Source organism: Schistocerca piceifrons, chromosome 8 (assembly GCF_021461385.2).
Source record: "Schistocerca piceifrons isolate TAMUIC-IGC-003096 chromosome 8, iqSchPice1.1, whole genome shotgun sequence".
NCBI lineage: Eukaryota > Metazoa > Arthropoda > Insecta > Orthoptera > Acrididae > Schistocerca > Schistocerca piceifrons.
The window spans coordinates 285,112,843-285,135,412 of record NC_060145.1 but is presented as its reverse complement, the minus strand read 5'-3'; the positions used below and the strand labels follow the sequence as shown (position 1 = coordinate 285,135,412).

General features: G+C 42.3%; 1 protein-coding gene across 2 annotated transcripts in view; it reads left to right on the top strand.

Annotated features, from left to right (window-relative positions):
- The window catches only part of LOC124711242 (peroxisome biogenesis factor 2), a 104,035-nt gene extending 86,147 nt beyond the window's left edge, over nt 1–17,888 (top strand). For both annotated transcript variants that reach the window (XM_047241207.1, XM_047241208.1), the window contains 2 exons: nt 5,520–5,735; nt 17,737–17,888. In XM_047241207.1, the coding sequence (XP_047097163.1) occupies nt 5,520–5,735; nt 17,737–17,820 (300 nt within the window). In that variant the 3' untranslated portion in view covers nt 17,821–17,888. The remainder of the gene's footprint in view (nt 1–5,519; nt 5,736–17,736) is intronic.
- Nucleotides 17,889–22,570: the final 4,682 nt, after the last annotated feature.

Below are 22,570 nucleotides of genomic sequence, written 5' to 3'. Positions count from 1 at the left end.
TGGTGCGGCCCCAGGTGGCAGCGGTTGAGTCCACTTCCTGATCCCGCCGTCGATGGGGCGCAGTCTCCAGAGGGCACCACCGTCGAGATTCCTCGCTGTCTGACGTCTCTATGGCGTCCGAACCGCCGGTTGCCCCACGATGTCGGCTGCATGGCCTCCCGTTGTGCCCCCAGTGCTTCTCGGCCCACACTTGAGCTGACTGTCCCCATCGCTGGAAGACCTGTTCGCTCTGTGAGAAAGAAGGCCACCTTCGATCAGTCTGTCGTAGCCGCTCGACCCCGACCCCCCCGTCCCGCCCCTGCAGGACAACAGGAGACCGTCCATGCTTTACACGCAGTCGCCCCTCGGACCGACATATTGGCTCAAAAGTTATTCCTCACCCTACGCATCTTTAACGAGGACGTCCGTTTCCAGGTTGATACGGGGGCCACCGTTTCTTTGGCCAATCTGACAATGTATGCATGTCTCGGGTCTCCAGAATTGTCCCCACCCTCTCGGAGGTTGGTCGCCTACGGCGATTGTTCCATCCCTCTCCGTGGACAGTTTTCTGTTATGGCCATCTACAAAAACGTTCCCCGGCCCCTTACCCTCTTTGTGGTGGACCAACTGTCGGCTTCAGACATTTTTGGACTAGATGCATTTACACGGTTTGGCTTTTCCATTCAAGACGAAGTGCAGTTCGTTTCAACTATGGTTCCATTTCAGGACCTAGACGATCTGTGCGCGTCCTTTTCCTCCCTGTTTTCGGCGGACCTGGGCTGCGCTTCCAATTTCCAGGCACACATCACTTTACTGCCGAACACACGGCCTCGCTATTGTCGGGCTTGGCCTATTCTGGTAGCCTTGCATGCAGCCGTCAAGCAGGAACTCGATCGGCTCCAGGCTGCGGGGGTTATCGAGCCAGTACAATCGAGTGCCTGGGCAACAACCTTAGTGGTCATCAAGAAATCCAATGGATCGCTTCGGCTTTGTGGGGATTTTGGGGCTACGGTCAACACTCAGTCTTTGGTCGAAACTTATCCTATTCCTCGACAGGAAGACCTTCTCGCTGAACTGGCGGGTGGTGAGTACTTTTATAAGATTGATCTGACAGAAGCCTATCACCAATTGCTGTTGGATGAGGAATCACAGGCCATCGTCGTCATCAACACGCCTTTCGGTCTCTATAAATACAAGCGTCTTCCGTTTGGCATTTCCTCTGCCCCTGCGATTTTCCAGCGGTATCTCGAGCAACTTATGCAACCAATACCGGCTTGTGTCAATTACCTCTATGATATCTTAGTCGTGGGGCGCACATGCCAGGAACATCTGTGCAACCTCAGCACCTTATTTCATGTCCTCCACAATCTTTCGCACCCTGGCCAACACACAGCCAACCCTGGGACAGGATCCGTCTAGATTTTGCAGGCCCCTTCTTAGGCTCCATGTGGCTCCTCATCTTGGATGCCTATTCCAAATACCCATATGTGGTCCGTATGGCGTCCACCACCACTGACGCCACCCTCACCACCTTGGCCCAGGTGTTGGCCATTGAAGGCCTTCCTCACACGTTGGTCACAGATAACGGGCCCCAATTCACGGCGTCCTCGTTCCAGAACTTCTGCTCAGCTAACGGTATCAAACACATTCGCTCTCCCCCCCCTTCCATCCTTCATCCAATGGTGTGGCGGAACGCCTGGTCCGCACTTTCAAGCAGCAGCTGATGGAATCAGTGGAGCTGCCGGCCACCACCTCAGCCTTCACCTTTTTTCTAAGCACCTTCCGCACTACGCCGGTGGCTGGTCATAGTCCTGCCGAACTCCTCGGACTCTCCTCCACCTGCTGACACCATCCCCTTCTGGGCCTCGCTCTCGCCCCTCCCAGCGCTACGCCCCGGGCATGGCCGTGTGGGCCTGCTTCTATGGCAGCACACCTGCATGGACACCCGCTACGGTGACGGCGGCTCATGGGCAGCGTGTGACGACTGCACAGACACACAGGGGGCTCAAGTGTCGCCACCATAACCAACTCCACCCTCGGGCCCCCGCCTTGCTTCCTCCCCCACCGCCTTCTCTGCTTCCTGGTGCAGACACATCCCTCGAGCCCTTCCCTTCAACCTCCACCTCCTCGCCGGCTCTGCAGACACCCCTTCTGCCTCACCAGGGTATAGAGACGCCCTCTTACCTGCTGCCCTCTGGTGACACCTTGATGGATGCCGCAGACAGTCTGCCCTCCCTTTCCCCAGTGGCCCCTGTGGGCGTATCACAACCCGTGCCCTCGTTCCGCCCGCCTCGGCATCGTCCGGGGTATTTCCGCCCCTATGCACCAATTTTGGGGGGGAAGGATCTAGTACCTGCCGCCGTGGAAGTCGAACACGCGCCAGAACAAATGGATGTGGCCAGCCCATAGATGGCTCCGTGTCCGCGGCGGCTCTTCCGCATAGCGGCTCTCGTGCAGCGAGGGCGCCACTGCTACACCATGTGCAGACTGCAGCCAATAGCCGCTCCCTCCAGTTTTGTATATAGTGACCCACTCTGCCCTAGTCCAGTCAGTCTGGTACTCATTCTGGATTGCATCTCTATCTCGGCGGTACTGCGTTCTGGTCGTTGCTCGTTGTTGACATTTGCCTGGTTCTGGTTCCAAGTGGATTTACTGTTGGTGTTTGGTGTTGTGGTTTCTACAAGCCTCCGTTGTTTTATCTGTTCCTTGTTTTGTCGGTCGTTGTCTGTTGTTGTCGGTTGTCGTTGGTCTGTTGTCCAACTTGTCCTTGTGGTTAGCCGGTGGTGCGTGCTCCACTGCCGGCAGCTTCCCTGCCTGGCGGCTCTGATCCGCAGCCCAAGGCATTCCCGCAGTTGGTTTTGGTCACTCCAGTAGAGATAGTGTTTATGTCCATGGTACTACTGTGTCCTCCATGTTTGAAGAGGTGTTACACACCAATGCAGTGCGGCCTTACTTATGACACTTGTTGCAAACGGCCCAATGCTTAGGGCATGCAGCACACTCATGGTGGGTGAAGGAGTACAGGCAAGATGGAAAGGGGACACCTGGCTGCTGCCGTTGTGATGCGGCCTGTTGCTGCTTTTGCCAGACCTATGTGACGCTGCGTTGCAGGTTGTACTGCAGCAATGGATTCCCTGTCATCCTGAACACTTACAGAGTGCCTAATAGGGGTTGGTTGAGCAACTTCCATTACCTCCTCCCCACACAGCTTTCTGGTTGCCTGCAGCTCATGCCACTTTAACGCATTGTGCGATATTGAGCACATCCGTAAACACTGGATTCTCACACTGAAGTGCTTTTTGATGGATTTCCCCATCTCGGGCCAGACGCATAATAACATCAAGCACCATGTGATCAATATAGAATTCGTGATGGGTGCTAGTGACAAATTTACAATGGTGGCTCAACCCATGTAATTCTGCAGCCCAGGCTTTGTAAGATTGGATTTGGTGTTTCTGACAATGGTAAATTTCCACACACATCACAGTGACATGTGTACTGTCACAGTAATAGAATGAGAGAAGCTTGCACATTTCATCAAATGATAAGCTGGCCAGAACATGCAACAGTGCAAGTTGGCACAACAGCAGATAAGCTAGGAAGGAAAGAAATCCACAGATTTGCATCACCCAGGTGAAAAACCTGGAAATGTTGGTGTAACCGTATCTTGTAGGAGTCCCAAACTTTAGCCAATTCATCATATGCCAGGAGGGGCAATGGTTGCACTGATGGAAGAGTAGCCTGCCGCGAACATGTGGATACCACTTGATTGACAGTGGTGGTGAGAGCCCGCTGTTGTTCCATGCTGGGCAATGAAACGTTGGAGTATTCCTTCAAGATGCTTGTCAGGTGGCGTAGCACTGACAGTAACACATGGAGAAAATGTGACCTGGAGAAAATGTGACCCTCACTCGTCACCAAGTTCGTTATAGCAAATATGATAGTATTCCTTCAAGATGCTTGTTGGGTGACTTAGAATTGACACTAACACACGGAGAAAATGTGATTCTCACTCGTCACCAAGTTTGTTGTAGCAACAACAAACACAATTTATGGAACATAGTTCTTTATAGAGCCAACATAAGATACAGTGAAGTACAGGTTGCACACAGCACTAAACACATTAACTGGACAACAGTAATACAGGTTACAGACTAGGCTGAACATTCACTTGCAGTTGTGTAAATAATACTGTTTCTTTGGTGGCTCACCAGTGTGTGCCAGGGGCCAACCTGCATCTATAAGCGGGCCTGTGTATGGATGTGTGATCTCTGAGATCAAAAGCATCATGAGTGAAGGTACATCAGAAACCAGCCACTTCTGCTGGTGTTGGAAGTTATCGATACTGAATATTTTAGGCGGTACAATTGGAAGCTATCGATAGTGAATATTTTAGGCTGTACAAGGTCTGATATGTTCTGTACTTGTAGGTAACATGTTTTTAACCTGCTTTCATTTGCTAATAAGTAAGTGCCTGACACACCAGTGTTGGTAGTGTCACCTTGAAAAACAGTACGTAGTTGTGTCCAAGTTGGAGTTTACGTCTTTTACGTGTTGTGACTAGTTGTAGAAGATGGACCATTACACATTACAGGAACTTGCAGATATGATTTAGTGTATGATGCTGCAAGATAACCTGCAGAACCAAACTATCTGTAAAAAAATTGTCAGAACAAGTATCTTCCTAATTGAAAGAAACTTATTGCTGTGGTAGAAATTAGGTTTTTCAACCACAAAGAGATGATGATGATGATGATGATGATGACGATGCTTGGTAAAGAGTTGTTCATTTGGTAGAATTTGAGGAGATGTTATTGGATCATGTGGGAACATATTCATAACAATACACTTGTCACCTTTCCCATAAAATACTGATTTTGAAGAATATAATGTGGAGAATGCAGGTGGAGCATCGATTACACACTAATTATAAAAGTGGGCAAGCAATGGGGCTAAATGATTTTGAACCCAGATTTCAGTTCTGTCAAAGGATTATCCTGCACACTAAGTGCTGAACCTGTTACAGATTGTATCATTCATGGATGAGGCGTCTTTCAGTCATGATGATTTTTTCAAAGCCGGGAGTGATGGAGAATATATTTCATGCTCGTCTCAGGCCACAAACCATGATTCTCTGTCAGTTGGTGAACAGGAATTCTACAGTTATATGTATTGAATTTGGCAATCATCATTTTGAACCCTTGTTATGATCAATGTGTTGCTATAAGATGTTGATCAATGTGTTGCTATAAGATGTGAGTTGTTTATGTGAATAAAAAATTAAATACTCATTTCTACCCTTGGGTTCATACTACAAAGCGCTCTGTTTAGGGATTTCTAATGCCTATATAATTTTGACTGTAGAGGTTTGAGACTTCTTTTTTTTTTAAACTGAAATCCATTAATATTTTGATGAGAGCCCTCACAAATTTCAGTAGTTGAATAGAACTATATGGAAAATAATTTACCTATTACAAAGATTTTGTGTTTCATTGGTGTTAATTTCATATACTAAGTATTATATGTGTGTCTTTTGACAGGAGATTTTAAACCTTGCACTGCCACTTATTAACACTATTACGATACGCCGATGGTTTAACTGGCTAAGAAGAAATCGGGGTACAAGTGGAAGATATCAACAGCCAATTGTCAACCCTGTTTTTACAACAACAACACGGTGTGCTGTTTGTAATGAGCCTCCTATTCAGCCACAATGTATTGGGTGCACTCACGTTTTCTGCTACTACTGTGTGCAGGTGACTATAACTGCATTTTCTGCTTCTGTTCTTTATTAATTTAAATGCTTCCTTGCAGAAAGGTATGTAGACTAGGATTTTCCATGCATTACTAGTAAGTGTAGAATAAGATATGTGTTGTAAGTGTACTAAGTGTTTGGCCCTGGTTTTGGCAGTGTTTTTGACACAGAAAGACAACAACATCCACTGACATAAAAAACTTAATTTTAAATGTTTTTGAGAAGAAAAGAAAATTAATAGTAGAGAAGGTTAAGACAGCCCTTGAAATAATGGGAAACCAATACTTTTCTGCCACAAATGTATTGTTCGTTCACTTTATCTTTAGCTCTGAACTCCTTAAACCAGAATCCAGTTTTAATATCTAGTTTTATTATCCAGTTTTATTATCTCTTGCAAGTAAACAGTGCAGCAGTTAAGTATTGCTATAATTGTTGAATATTGTCTCTCATTCTGTTTACACAAAATATTGAAGTCATTATCTCTGCAGGCTGGTTTAATATTGGTATTTTCTCTAAAAGCAGTATGAAACAAAGTCAAATTACTAGCTGACATTTAGATTATGAGTTTACTGTGGTCCTAACTATTTAATACCTTAACATACCTCCAATCACATTTTGTGTATAGTTTGTATCAAAAGAAAAATTCACTTGAGAAAACTATAAATTTACAAAGGACAACATGGCTGGCCAGTAAAACATTGCTTCTGCTAACCTTCACCCCCAACAGCTGCTGTCCATGTTTAAAATCCTCAACCTTTATGTCACTGTATCTGGTAGCACATTCAGTGTAATTCTTCTTGAAGCCAGACATATATTTGACCAGAATATTTTACACAACCTGAAGAAGCTATCCAGTCCATTAGTCAACTATTGTATCTTTAACGCTGAGGACCAGCAACTTAGAAAAATTTCTGGCCCACAAGTCCAGCCATCTATGGCATTATGTAAAATTTTACTGGGACATTTGTTTTTGATGCATCTTAAGAAGGTAATATATGCTAAAAAGACCAAGTTTCCAGGTTAGTTTTTCATATTTATTTTAGTCCTTTCCTAAGCAGTAGAGATGGTGAAATTTATAATCATGCTTGTCGAAAATATTCAGCTGCTGCAATTTAAGCTGTTGCTGCTAGGACCCTGCCTAACCAAACCCTTGGAAAAAAACAGCAAAAAGTTTTGACAGTCAGTATTATATGTGAAAGGTTAGCTTTTCTTGTGGTTATACTGTGTTTATATTAATTTAAACTGTTAACTTTCTCTATTTGTGTGTTCGTACTACTTAACGTGATGTTGCTATTGGCTTACTGCAACACATTTCCAATGCTCTGAATATCTGCTGTCATTGGTTGGTGAGATCATGTAACATGAGCTATGATTGGCTGGCAGAAGCGTGTCTCACCATCTTGATGTCAGTGCCGCAGAATCTAGCGTGGTATAATTGCTGGAATTCCAGTTTATATTTTTGTATTATGAAATTTTGCAGTGTAGATTTTGCTGCACTTCAAAGATCTCTCCAAAAGGCATTGTTTTTTGTTGATTACATATCGTAAAGTACTGGAAAGTTCTATACTGGTATATAAATCCTTCACCATTCAGGGGACTGATAAGTTTTACAGCTCTGGAGGAAAATGTGTGTGTGTGTGTGTGTGTGTGTGTGTGTGTGTGTGTGTGTGTGTGTGTGTGTGTGTGTGTGTTTCCAGATGGCTACCCAAATACTTGGAAGACATTCCAATCAATTCTAGAGATGTTGCAGCAGCATCCACCTTTGACCAAATTCTCCAGCAGCTCCTCCAGTATGTACGCAGAGGATGGTCCCTCAAGTTGTCAGCCACAGCACCATCAGGTCACCACTACTTCTTTGTCCAACGACATCAGCTTCAATTTTATTAATGCATTTATGAAATGTTTCTGACCAGTGGGGGAAAATTAGGTTTTGTGTCAAATGCACTTTTAATTTTCTGCTTGTGTATGCTTCAGTGTCATGTCTACTATTGATCAAAACCAAGTAGCTGCAATTTTTGTCAGAATGACATCGTAGGTGAAAATAATTGTGTTATATCCTAGCCAGTAATGCCACCCGAGCCCGCTGCCAAAAGGTTGGCAGCATCAAAGTCCAGACGCCGTCTGCATAAGCAGCGCCAGCGAGACAGGAAATCGCTGCAAGTCTGCGCGCGCCACCGCTGGCTTCTGGGTTCTTAAGCGCTGGAGTCGCGAGCGCTAGGACAGTTCTGTATTCGCCGCTTAGTTGTATACTCGCCACCGAATTGTGTACTTGCTAGTCAGTTGTGTGTTCATCACAGCAGAGTTGTTGTTTGTAGTCAGCCGATGCTGACCTATCCGCTCCGACTCGAACTAGACAGATTTCTGTAGACACGGAGTTCACTACTGTCTGTATCTTCGTTAATAAAGATAAGTACCGACTTTTATTTAATCAGAGTGTTTGGGTTTTCATCATTCTGTTCACTGTTCCAGCGAACCGGTCGGCCCTCTATTAAAAGTGTGGCGGTGACTTCGTAAGCCGTTTCTACAGCGAATTGTTTGTCGCTACGAACACCGCCACAAAAAATTGTTAATATGAGAGTATGGTGATTGCCTTCTTTCTGTTACTGGTTATTGGAGATATGTGTCTGTGAGGCAATTTGTGGGATCCTTTCAATGAAAAACAAATTTCTTAATAGCTGTAGTTGTTGTCTGCCTTCTTTGTGAATGTGATATGCACTGCATATGAGAATTTTGGGAGTTTGGAGGTGTTCTCATGGTTGTTGAAGCACTGTTGCTGCAGGCATGTGGCACCTCAGCCCAGCAGTTATCATCTTCTTGTATTAACAGCAGCTGATGCTGACATATTTGAAGCTGATGTTGACATATTTGAAGCTGATGTCGTTGGACAAAGAAGTAGTGGTGACCTGATGGTGCTGTGGCTGACAACTTGAGGGACCATCCTCTGCGTACATACTGAAGGAGCTGCTGGAGAATTTGGTCAAAGGTGGATGCTGCTGCAACATCTCTAGAATTGATTGGAATGTCTTCCAAGGATTTGGGTAGCCATCTGGAAACAGACTGCTTGATTCCTGTTGAAATCTGAGTCAGGGCTCATAGGAAGTTGAGACAGGTTGTCTGCAGGAATATTTTGTGGATAGTAGAGTACAGTTTACTGATAGTATGATAAATACAAGGCCCACTGATGCAGGCAGTGGACTGTGTGTTCTGGATTACCACATATTGAATTTAACTTTCAGTGTAGGTTGTCCACACACAGACATAAATTATCACTTTCTGCTTGAACCTTGAAAGTTGGCAGTCACAAAGTGCAGCTTTTGAAATCAGATTTGGGATGTTGCAAAAATTCTAAATGGGCTTCTACTATATGCATCTTGGTGGGAAAATATTCTGAAAGTATGACAGAAGTATTTGACGAGGACATCACCAATGGGGAAACCAACATTTGTACTAAGTAATATAGTTGTGGATTGGTTGACAACATAAATGCCCACTGACAGTCCACAAACTTAGCATCACTTGCCTGAAAATCCAGTGCTAATTGTTTGTGGTTCATTTACCAACCTTCCTGTGCATCTTTGAATGGTTGAAAAGTTGGAAAAGCTGTGCAACACTTGTGAATGTGTGAGGATTGAAAATGTCAAAACTTTTACCAGTTGATCCCATTGTTGTCACCAGTTTCGTGATTTTCTCTGCCATGGCAACAGTTATTTGTTACACTTGCATGTGTACGTCATAACATGAAGCAAAAAGTTTACACTAAAATAAAATAATTCTACTTAGCTACAAGAAAATTAAAAGAACATGGGTAACTAACTCACTGTCCTCCCAGATTAAAGTGAATATGGGCAAGTTGCCAGATAGTAACACAGGTGTTTCTTGATAGACGGTGGTGGAATGCACTGCAGTAGTTATTTAATTTGCTTAGTTGAATAAATATGTCTGGTCATAGTTGTCAAAGTGTAATTTTGCTGTAGCATTCTCACACAGGCATAGATGACTTGGACAACAGTAAGAGCAGTTTGAATTGTTATCCAGCAGAGTCCCTAAAAACAACATTGTCATCTAGGGAAATATTGGTTAAGATCAGAACACAGCATTGGCTGAGACACGGAGATAGAGAACAAGATTGTGCCCACTTAGCTTAAATAGGCTGGCTATTTGGTCTCACGTGGTCAATTTGTAAGAGATGCTCTTTTTTTGTTGCTGATAGTGCCCTCACTCGACGTATACATGATGGCACTCATTGATATTCCACATCTTCCACTGATATGTCTGACAGGGTGGCAAGACCCAATTTCTCTTTGTTTCCCCATCTTCTTTTCAGTTTTTAATTGCACCCTTTATTTAATTTCTCATTTGTTTTCTTGTATCCAGCTTTTGTTTGTCACCACTGTCTTTATTTCATCTGTAGACTGAAGCTGGTACAATGCTCTTTGACCTTCTACTCTTTCTAAAGCATCCTCCTCCTCCTCCTCTAATTCCCCTCATCTTTGCAACAGGTGGATGGCTCTCATAATGTTTTCGCTTTTAATGTGTCTTTCACCAATACTTCGTCCCATGCAAATTCTCTCTCTTTTTTATTTTATATTTTTTTCTATCATGTAAAACTGTTTTTTCTTTGTTTCCACTCATCTATCCAATATGTGGGTGACTTGTAATGTTTTGTCTTTTAAATATTTCTATCACCAGTACTTCATCCCATGAAAATAAGTACTGGATAGCCATTCTCTCTCTCTTTTTATTTTACTTTTTTTTTGTTCTTTAATCTAAAACTTGTTTTTGAACTAAACACCATCTTCGAGGAGCACAGTTCTGATTTTCTGCTTGTGTATGCTTCAGTGTCATGTCTACTATTGACCAAAACCAAGTAGCTGCAATTTTTGTCAGAATGACATCGTAAGTGAAAATAATTGTTAATATGAGTTTATGGTGATTGCCTTCTTTCTGTTACTGGTTATTGGAGATATGTGTCTGTGAAAAACTTTTGTATTTGCGTCGAAATTTGACATGTCCATAAAATTCGGTGAAACATATATTCACAGTTCACATACTACACCCAATGAGTGGAGAGATGGATCTAATTAGGGAGTAAAGGTGTGGATTTCAAAAGGACAATGTCTCACTACAGACACACATATAACAGAAAAATCTGATAAGGCCATGTAGTTCTGCAGACTGCAAGGTATTAATACATCTAAAGTTAAAAACAATACACTTTCTTTTGGACTACAATACATAGAACAGAAGAAAGTGAGCATATCTTTTAAATTTAGATATGTTCTACCAAGCCATGACTGAAAATTTCTTCCAGTTTATTAATGCATTTATGAAATGTTTCTGACCAGTGGGGGAAAATTAGGTTTTGTGTCAAATGCACTTTTAATTTTCAAACCATAAACTGAAATGGGAGATTACTGTAGAAAGGTGAATGCTGCAAATTTTTCAAGGTAATTGTTCTACCTTTTATTATCTGAGTGAAGTACATGCATAAAACACTGTCACACTTCGACTGAACAAATATATTTTTTACCAGGTGGCTGGAATATAAACTGATATCAAACTTGCAAAAAAAGAATCTGTTGTGCTTGACAATGCTCTGCAAGAAAAACCACCAACATTGCATAACAGCAAAACTGAGATGGCTTGTTGGCTAAATTCTCGTAACATTAAATTTTACCACAAAAGCACAAAGATTTTGGTGCTTGTCTTAACAAAAAGCGTCAGACTTACAAAGATTTTAACTGTAGATGAATTTGTGCACATTAATGGTAATTTCCCTTATCACCCTGAACTAAATGTCATAGAAATGGTATGGGCACTGGTAAAGAGCTGGGTGGCTGCAATGAATTTTACCTAAAGTGTTTAAAAACACATACAGATCAGGGAAAATTGACAGACAAAGTGGAAGATATGGTTATTGATATACATGCCGGTGATACTGAGGAGTGCTGATGGTGGTGGTGGTGGTGGTGGTGGTGGTGATGAATTTCTGACCTGTTCTAAGGACAGCGAATAGATGGAAGGTCAGTAGACAAAAAATTAACATTCTGCATGCTCTTTATTTTACATTTTGAGCATTGTAGTATGTAATGTTGTCCATTGCATCTTTTACCCCATTAACAGTAAAGGATGTGCTTTGTGATATTTCATTTACGTTGTGGGTGTCTGGTGTAGTATGCTTCCGACTGATTCTTTTTTTAAGCACTATTCAAGTGAGTGCAATAAGGTGACCACTAATGAAAAATTTTCTATATGCATGTTCAGTGGAAACATCATACTTCCTGAATGCGCACTAACATTACTAAGAAATCAGTCCTTATCCTGAATCCCAAAAGTGTCACAGCACCAACCAAATTTCAGCTGGCTTCCCTACTTCTCAGCCTGTACTGTCTCTCGGCATTTCCCCTACAGCATGTTGACACCCGCCCACAATCCCCACAACTACCTCTCTCCCTGCATTTTACCAGCTGACTGCACTTCTACTCTACTACCCAAGCTATTCTGCACGCATTCTAACACGGGATTTTCACCCCATTAACTTCTTTGCAGGAATGTATGAACAAAATTGCATTATAAGGTTGGGATAAACTGAACTGTGATACTGTTAAGCAGGGTGTATACGACCCGGGACAACCGGGAGATCTGGGAAAAACCTGGGAATTTTTTCATCCAGGAGAAAACCGGGATAAACCCAGGAATTTTTTGGAATTCCGGGAAGTTTTAATTGTTTTAGTTTTCATTTAAATTTTTGTGATTTTGACGGGTAAGAACCAATACTCTAACGAAGGATATTACTGTATCCCGCTTCTGCAGAATAATACTGCAGCAACAAAACATGAACGAAAGGAAAAAAACGAAAATAAAACTTAAGTCGCAAAAGAAATACGCCGTATACAACAATAAGACACAGTGCTCATACAAGCGTTTGCCAACTGCAAAGTGTGTCAAAGGCTTTGGGACGACTATGCAATGCTTCCTAGCAACAAATTGTCTCCGATGAGTGTGACGTCACAACTGTTTACGTTAGATTCGTTTGAGCAGTTATGGGCGGGCTCTTGTGCATGTCATGTATGAGAAGTACCTTCTCCCACTTCTGTCTACAGACGTGTGGTTGGACACCACTATCTAATATTGCCCTGTTAGGAAATATCAGAGATCCGGGGCTGATCCACAGAGCAGTCTGAGTTGTAGTGGGGAGTCTCCATGTGACCCGTGTTTACGTTTAGTGGTTTTGCTGTTTCCTCTTCATTTATTGCTCTCACATTAAATGAAAACAAAACGGTTATCTATGGGCGTGAGCTATCAAATGAATTAAAATGTGTTCGCATAATTACGGAAGGCTAAAATATGTTATTAGTTTCAGGTTTTATCTCCACCTTTCTGACAGTCAAGCATTAATCGCCTTGCAGAACAATGAAGTTATTTTTGTCGGTTTTCTAAAGAAATTTGTCTTTTATTAATCTTTTCCGCTGGGGCAGTCATTTTATTTGAAACGAAGTGTTTAATTCCATACTATGGGCTAGTTTCAACTGTTCGCTGCATTTCAAAAGTGCACATTTTCATCTTCCAGCATGTATGGCATTATGCCATAATAAGAACCAAACATGAGATAATACAGTACCGGTACTCAAGAGAATTTACATCCGAATCTGGACATACGAATGTGCACTTTAAGCCGAATTATGCATTGTAGTATGGTTGACGAAATTCCGATGTTCTTGGAGTATCCTCTGATGTCTTGTTTCTTTTATGACATAGTATAAGATCTTTTAATGTTTTACACCTACGAACATACGGGCTCTCTGATCATCGTAGCTTCGCAAGCGCGGTGACGCCAGTTTCTGGCACTCTCTGACAACTTCTGAAATGAACCTATTTCTAACAGGTCACGGGAAAATATTGCGAATCGTTGTTTGAAAAGCATTACTTTCAAAGTAAATTTCTTTTTATGTGCGAGAATGTGCGATGAATTTCTTAAATCACAGAATGTTTGATTCTCATTTAAAAATCAAGTCTTTGAGGATGTACATTTAGAAAAATTTTGAGCTCATAAGATCAGATATTTATGTCTTTATTAAAAATTTTACTGACACATTTGTGTGATGTACCTTAAAGTGTAACACGCGCAAAAAAGAAATCAACATTATATGTGAAAGCTTAGCTTCTCTTGCAGCTTATTAATCTTCGATACCAATATTGCATGTGAAAGCTTTGCTTTTCTTGTAGTACCGCTGTGTATGTTTTTTTTTTTTTTTACTGAGTTTGGTTTTCTAAAGGTCTGGGAAGTTCTACACTGGTGTATAAAACCATAACTATTCAAAGGATTGATAAGTTTTACAGTTCCGAGGAAAAGTATACTGTCACTTAACATGGAAAAAGTGTATTTTCACCTGGGAGAAAGTGTAATTTTAACCGGGAAATCCGGGAATTTTTTTTCTTGTCTGCATGTACACCGTAGTTAAGTCACTGTTCTTGTATTTGGAAGGCTTTACTCCCCATCCTGATTTAGGTTTCCTGTGGTTTCCTTAAATTACTTCAGGCAAATATTGTGGTGACTCCTACTCTAACACCATGGGTGATATGTCTCCCATCCTTGCCAAACTAGACATGTAAGTATGTAAATGTCTGCATGTGCAACATCCTTGTAAAAGTGGTCCTGTATGAATAAAACTACTACTGCTACTGCTGCTGCTGGTGGTGGTGGTGGTGCTGCTACTGCTTTTATTATTATTATTATTATTATTATTACTACTACTACTACTACTACTACTATTACCACCACCACCACCACCACCACCACCACCACCACCACGACTACTACTACCATTACTACCATTTAGTACTTACTGTTTGGCACTAAAAACCCAGTACCATCTCTTATCTGTTGCTGTGGACCAAGGCACAGAATCTAATTTTGACATCTAATGTCAAATTTTTCTGTTCATTTGTATTATTATTGTTACTATTTAATAAATTGTCAGTGCTATTCTAAAATTACTAGTAAATTCCAATTCTTTAAAGAATTGAACTACTATGTACAAAACATCTTCATACCTCTGATTATTTTACAAATGAGTTCATGTGTTAAATATTTGTCTTTAAGCATGTAAATGAGAAAAAGTTTACGGAAGATTTCAAATTATGCTTAAGGTCTGTTGGAAGTCGCTAAGTGCTCTCATAATGAAACACTGGATGGATATGAAATAGGTAATTTGTGCTTTATTTTAAGCACAAGCTAGTTTTTCATGCATCTCAATGTATATGATATCATATCTCCTAAACTCAAATCAAACAATGGAAAATTCAAGATGAAATGTAACAATATTTGAGAAGGAAAGTTGTTGCTTACCATATAGCAGAGGTGCTGAGTCATCATAGGCACAACAAAAAGATTCACACAATTGTAACTTTTGGCCATTAAGGCCTTTGTCAACAATAGAAACACACACACACACACACACACACACACACACACACACACACACTCACGCAAATGCAACTTGCACACACATCTGCAGTCTCGAGCAGCTGAAACCACACTGCGAGCAGCAGCACCAGTGCATGATGATAGTGGCAACTGGGTGGGAGTAAGGAGGAGGCTGGAGTGGAGAGGGGGAGGATAGTATGGTGGGGGTGGCAGACAGTGAAGTGCTGCAGTTTAGACGAAGGACAGGAGAGAAGGTGGGGAGGGGGGGGGGGGGGGGAGTTGGGAAAAGGAGGGAAATAAAAAGAAATTAAAAGACTTGGTGAGGCGGTGAAATTGATGGCTGTGTAGTGCTGGAATGGGAACAGGGAGGGGGCTGGATGGGTGAGGACAGTGACTAATGAAGTTGGAGGCCAGGAGGGTTACGGAAACACAGGATGTATGGTAGGGAAAGTTCCCACCTGTGCAATTCGGAAAAGTTGGTGTTGGTGGGAAGGACCCATATGGCACAGGCTGTGAAACAGTCATTGAAATGAGGGCTATCATGTTTGGCCGCGTGTTCAGCAACAGGGTAGTCCACTTGTTTCTTGGCCACAGTTTGTCGGTGGCCATTCCTGTAGACAGACAGCTTGTTGGTTGTCATGCCTACATAGAATGAAGCACAGTGGTTGCAGCTTAGCTTGTAAATCACATGACTGGTTTCACAGGTAGCCCTGTCTTTGATGTGTCACATAATGAGATGATTTTGCAGTTACATTAAGTGATATATTTAGATTTTGCATGAAAAGTGAATTGCGAAGAGAGGTAGTAGTAAATAAGTAATAAACTGAGGATGTGTTAGATGACAATCAGTTTGGCTTTAGGAAAAGCAAAGGCACCAGAGAGACAATTCTGATGCTACGGTTGATAATGGAACCAAAACTAAAGAAAATCAAGACACGTTCATAGGATTTGTCGACTTGGAAAAAATGTTCGACACTGTTATATGGTACAAGATGTTTGAAATTCTGAGAAAAATAGGGGTAAGGTATAGGGAGAGATGTGTAATATACAATATGTACAAGACCCAAAAGAGAATAATAAGAGTAGACGACCAAAAGCCAAGTGCTTGGATTAAAAAAGGTGTAAGACAGGGATGTACTATTCAGTCCATACATTGAAGAAGCAATGATGGAAATGAAAGAAAGGTTTAGGAGTGGGATTAAAAGTCAAGGTGAAAGAATATCAATGATACGATTCATTGATGACATTGCTATCTTCAATGAAAGTGAAGAAGAATTATATGGTCTACAGAATGGGATGAACATTGTAATGAGTACAGAATATGGATTGATAATAAACTGAAGAAAGATGAAAGTAAAGAGAAGTAGCAGAAATGAGAACGGTGAGAAACTTAACATCAGGATTGATGGGCGTGAAGAAGTTAAGGAATTCTGCTACATAGACAGCAGAATAACCAATGATGGATGAGGCAAGGAGGACATCAAAAGCAGACTAGCATTGGCTTAAAGTGCTTTCCTGGTGAAGAGAAGTCTAGTAGTATCAAACATAGCCCTAATTTGAGGTAGAAATTTTTGAGAATGTACGTTGGGAGCACAGCATTGTATGGTAGAAAGCATGGACTGTGGGAAAACCGGACAGAAGAGAATCCAAGCATTTGAGATGTGGTTCTACAGACAAAGGTTGAAAAAATTAGGGGTTTGATAATGAGGAGGTTCTGTGTGGAATCAGAGAGAAAAGGAATATGTGACAGACACTGACAAGGAGAAGGAATGGGATGACCGTTAAGACATCATGGCATGTCTTCCATGGTTCCAGAGGGAACTGTAGAGGGCAAAAACTGTAGGGAAGAACATTGGGAATACATCCAGCAAATAATTGAGGACATAGGTTGCAAGTGCTACTCTGAGATGAAGAGTTTGACGCAGGAGAGGAATTCATGGTGGGCAGCATCACAATCAGTCAGAAGACTTGATGTCTTGCCTGACGATGAACAGCAAAAATGTAGAAAGCGATAGACATTTTACCTTCGATCATTTTGTCTGGAATATCAGTAAGAGAAATTATCTGAAAACGATGTGTAAACTTTTTTTTTACTGGAAGTTGCTAAGTGTTATCAGTCTCAAATATTGGATGAATGAAGTCCATGTACTTGCATGCCATCAGTTATGCTACCTCAAGACAAACAAAATTTTTAATTGTAGTGCTTGTCTTATTTTGTTAAACTTTTAACATAAGATTATACCTCTTAATGAGTAGATTTTGACAGCATTTTAAATTTTTTAATTTGGTCAGAAATGCCAGAAAATATTGAAAATTGAATTTTTGTTTTCCATGCACTGCAACTGATCCCGTGTTCTGGGATAGCATTTTAGTAATATGGCTGTGTAACATTCAAGAGTATCAACTTGTCATTGCTCTTTGCTGAAATGTTTTGTGAAGGGCTCTTGTAAAATGTGAGTGACATCAGTTACATCATAGTTTAAAGATCACATAGTTTGGAAAGTTTCTTGTTAAAATTAATTTGGTATGGGATTTGAATTTTTTATGTGAACTGATTTATTTTTTCTCTTCACAGGCTAATGTGCTTGCAGACCCACAGTTTGAGTGTCCACTCTGCGGTTTTTGTAGTGATGGTACTGTCAGAAATGTTCCACTGTAATTGTGATACACAGCATAAAATGTACAAAAATGGAAATATTTTCCAATAAAGCTTTTTCAAGTATTGTAGACAGTAATTTCCTCTTTCTATGAAGAAAAGATTGATATTGGGTTTACTGCAATGTTGTTATGCTGTAAGCAGCATTATCAATTTTTAACACCGATGAGGTTTAGGATTACTTGTTTCTAAGTGGTCTTTGTAAGTTTCTACAGCTCATTTTGTTGTAAGAAAAAAAATTTCATTCAAAATCTTAATATGAATTGTCCATTTGATGTAAACCCACAATGGATCCATGTAAAGATCAGTGTATCTGTAAAATCGGACATAGGTAAGGAGACGTGTTCCATAATGTTACCAGTAAATTGATTTCTGCTGATTACAATATAAAGAAGCAGTTGGATAACTTACTTTAGTTGTTGAAAAACTAATTTCAGAGCTATGAAAATGAGAGGGAAATGGTTATCAATAAGGGAAATCACACGGTGAAAGCTGAAGTTATAATAGTTTTTTTAGGGATCCAAAAATTAAGATAGAAAAATGTATCATAGCTCCTAATGCAACAGGAGTCACAAACCAGTGAAACACGAAGGGAGGCAGACACTGTCTGTGACTGCAAAAAAGATGGCTCTTGTGTGAGCTTATTGTTGTGCATAGACTTAGAAGACTGGGTGGTTTGGCTAAAAGGCGGGCAGTTAGTGGTCCAGTTCTATTGACCACCAACAGGCAAGTGTAATAAGAGTAAATTATGCTACACACTTACACTGTATGTTCCTTTGAAGCTATCGCCGCCATGTTAGCTGCACCGAAACATTATCAGACTACTGTTTATGATTGCTCCTTGTTCATAGTTTCTGTCGAGTGCACACAACAGTTGTTTTAAATACAAGGGGCAGTCAAATAATGTAAAAAAAGTAAGTAAACTGTATATTACTTCAAAATTAATATGTTTATGCTACTGTGAAATAAGATGGTCAATGCCTTCATGGAAAAATATTTGCTGTTGTCCATGGAACCATGATTGCCTTCATGGAAAAATATTTGCTGTTGTCCATGGAACCTTGATTGTACCCAAGTGTGTACCTCATTATCCAAAGCAAATCCAAATGTCTTTCCTCAGGGCTCCAAAAGATATGGAAATCACATGGGGAGAGACTGGGATTGTACGGTGGATGTGTAAGGGCTTCCCAGCGAAACTTCTGCATCCAAAATGACCTTGGCAACATGTGCTGCAGAAGTTTTGCTCGGAAGCTGTTACACTTGATCTCTCCCCATGCAATGTCCCTATGTTTTGGAGCCCTGAAGAAAGACATTAGGGGTCGTTGATTTGCTTTGGATGAAGAGGTGCACACCCGGGTACAATCATGGTTCCGTGGACAACCGCAAATATTTTTCCATGAAGGCATTGACCATCTTGTCTCATAGTGGGATAAATGTATCAACAGTTATGGCAATTGCTTTTGAAATAGTAAACAGTTTGCTTACTTACCTTATGTCTGTCTCGTTTTCGTTTGACTGCGCCTTAGAGTAAATGTTACAGTGCTTCTGTGAATGACACGATCTCAGAAAGGCATTTTCAGATATTTTTCTAGTCTTAAATGCATATTTGAGCCAGTAAAACACCAAATTTTACCTCGTTAATGTAACTTCATTTTTGTTTTGCATTTTGAATAACCAAGAAGAGAAGTATAAAATGTGAGAAAGTTGCTTTCATAATCCAGTATTTTCCTTAATACAGACTGATGAAACTGATGAGCAGGCTATTTTCTCTTCTCAAAAATGCTGAGAGCATAATTTGCTATATTTGGTTGGTTTCCATTATTTCCTTCTCACGGTGATTGCCCAGAGAGCTTTTCAGGTTGGACTGGTAGGAAATCTAAAGTCAAATGGTAGAAATAAAACCACTACAGTAATAGTAAACAGCACAATCAAAATTCATGTATGTAAAAGAAAATGTCGCTTGAACGAGTTCACTTACAAGTGATGTAATTCTTGTACATTTTAGACTATGATCATAATGATAAGTAATCCCAAAAATGACACAAGCTGGTATTTTTGATCAAAGCACTTCCATCAGAAGCTAATGTTTGGGGCAACTAACATGGTAAATGGGTGCTACTGGCAGCAGACGCAAAATTGGTTAACATGTAGTACTTCTTTTATTTAGTTGGCTGTCACCTCATAAAGCATGTAGACCATACAAGATATGATGATGCCTGGTACCCACCTCAGTGCGAGCCATAGATATGGGCCACACAGTAATGTACTGTGGGTGACTGTATTGCTGTTGCTGTGAAGTCAGGCTCAGGAAGTCCCATTATATTATGTGGTGCCAACTTAAATATCTCCATTGGAGACTTGCTGTTGATGAGCTTAGTAAAAAGCCAAAAAGCAAAAGAGGCCATTTTTATCATGCAGAGGTGATACAGCTTTTCTCTTTCCATTTTTGAATGTACATACAAACCATTTACCTCTTCATTTCAGGCAGTATAAAATGGGCAGACACCAGTATGATGAATTCCATTCTGGAAGCAAAAAGATTGAAAATTAACTCATTGCTGGAGGCAATTTGTGGGATCCTTTCAATGAAAAACAAATTTCTTAATAGCTGTAGTTGTTGTCTGCCTTGTTTGTGAATGTGATATGCACTGAATATGAGAATTTTGGGAGTTTGGAGGTGTTCTCACGGTTGTTGAAGCACTGGCTAAAGTTTGCTTTGGAATGGCGTACCATATGCTGGGTCCACAGGTGATGCACATATGTACCACGTGCTTAACATTTACAACTGTGTCTGGCCTGTAACCATAATGTCAGACCAATGTTGTCATCTGGTTCACCCCACACTCGTCCACTTATAGCAAGGCCAAGAGCTTTAGCAGAGAACTGGAAGATGACTACCCGGCATTCCCCATTGTCTGTTGCTCAGAGCAAGACACTTGTAACACAGTTTAACTGTTGGCAAGTGGTGAGATAAGTGTTGAATGATAGGGTGGTGCGTAAAAGTAAACTCTCTGATCACCATTATTGGACATAGTTGAATTCTAAGAGAACTAGTGTTGAATGAATCATGTCCGTGGCTTTCATCACGAACTCATCCAAAATTTGAGAAGTCCTGTGTCAGTGTGGCACGGTTGTGATTTGTCTGGAAATTGAGAAATCTCAGAGAGTTCTAAAAACCTTGGTGTATTAGAGATTCTATGAAAAGCTGGCCAGCTTGTTGACAGAAAGAAATGTGAGTAATTTTGGTTCAAATCTGAGAATCTGGTTTGGAAATGATTATGGAATTGCATAAGGAACGGTGAAAGAGTACTTTGAATTGTTGTAATTTTTGTGGCGGCGTTCGTAGCGACAAACAATTCGCTGTAGAAACGGCTTACGAAGTCACCGCCACACTTTTAATAGCGGGCCAACCGGTCCGCTGGAACAGTGAACAGAAAGATGAAAACCCAAACACTCTGATTAAATAAAAGTCGGTACTTATCTTTATTAGCGAAGATACAGAAACACAGTAGTGAACTCCGTGTCTACAGAGATCTGTCTAGTTCGAGTCGGAGCGGCTAGGTCAGCGTCGGCTGACGACAATCAACAACTCTGCTGCGATGAACACACAACTGACTAGCAAGTACACAATTCGATGGCGAGTATACAACTGAGCGGCGAATACAGAACTGTCCTAGCGCTCGCGACTCCAGCGCTTAAGAAACCAGAAGCCAGCGGTGGCGCGCGCAGACTTGCGGCGATTTCCTGTCTCGCTGGCGCTGCTTATGCGGATGGCGTCCGGACTTTGATGCTGCCAACCTTTTGGCAGCGGGCTCGGGTGGCATTACTGGCTAGGATATAACACTCCTCCCCCCCAAATCGCCGCACCGTCATTGAATAATGACGTGGCGAGCGTCGACGGCGGGGGAGGGGTCTGGCCGCAGGCGTAGCAGAAGAGACCGGGGCGGAGACTGTTGTCGGTGGCAGTCCCCGGTCCGCACCCCAGCATTGGCTGCGCGGGGCCTCGGGAAACACCGACTGAAAATCGAGGTCAGGGTGCACGCCTGTGACCACGGGTGCAGCTTCTGGTACCGGACACGACGGGGCGTCGGGACCCACGAAGAGAGGCAGCGTCTCCTGACGCTGCGTCGACGGCTGCTGAGTGGGCGCCGGGCAAGGCGCTGCGGTGTCAGACTCCTTGGGGGTGCCCAAGGAAAACGGCTGCAGGACAGGCTGCACAGCCACCGCTTGGGAAGGCGGCCCGGCTGAGGGGTCGACGTCCATCAGCTCCGAAGGAGGTGGCGACTGAAGAGGGACCGCAGGCGCCGGAGCGACCACCTGGGGCGCTCCCGGATGAAGCTGCGCGGGAGGCATCAACGGGACGGGCTGTCGGCGTCGTAGTGGCGACGGCTGCTGCTGCTGCCCTGGGGGCGGCAGCGAAGTCGGAAGGCGCGGCTGGAACCCGCCGCGGACCAAATCTGTGGACAAAGAACGAGCGGCAGAATCCGGGCGGCCAGCGCGGCGCAACTGGTTCTGATGCCTCCTGTGCACCCCAGTAGCACCTTGAACAGTATAAAAACCGCGACCCTGGACACTTATCACGGTACCACGTTCCCAACGACGGCGACCGTGATAAACTCTGAAAAAAACGACGTCGTTGCGCTGAAAACGCGTGCGATGCTCAGAAGCGGCGGGTCGATCCGGGGGGTGCAACAACCGTAGTAGGGTGCGATGACGACGGCCGTGGAGAAGCTCCGCAGGCGAAGGGCCGTCA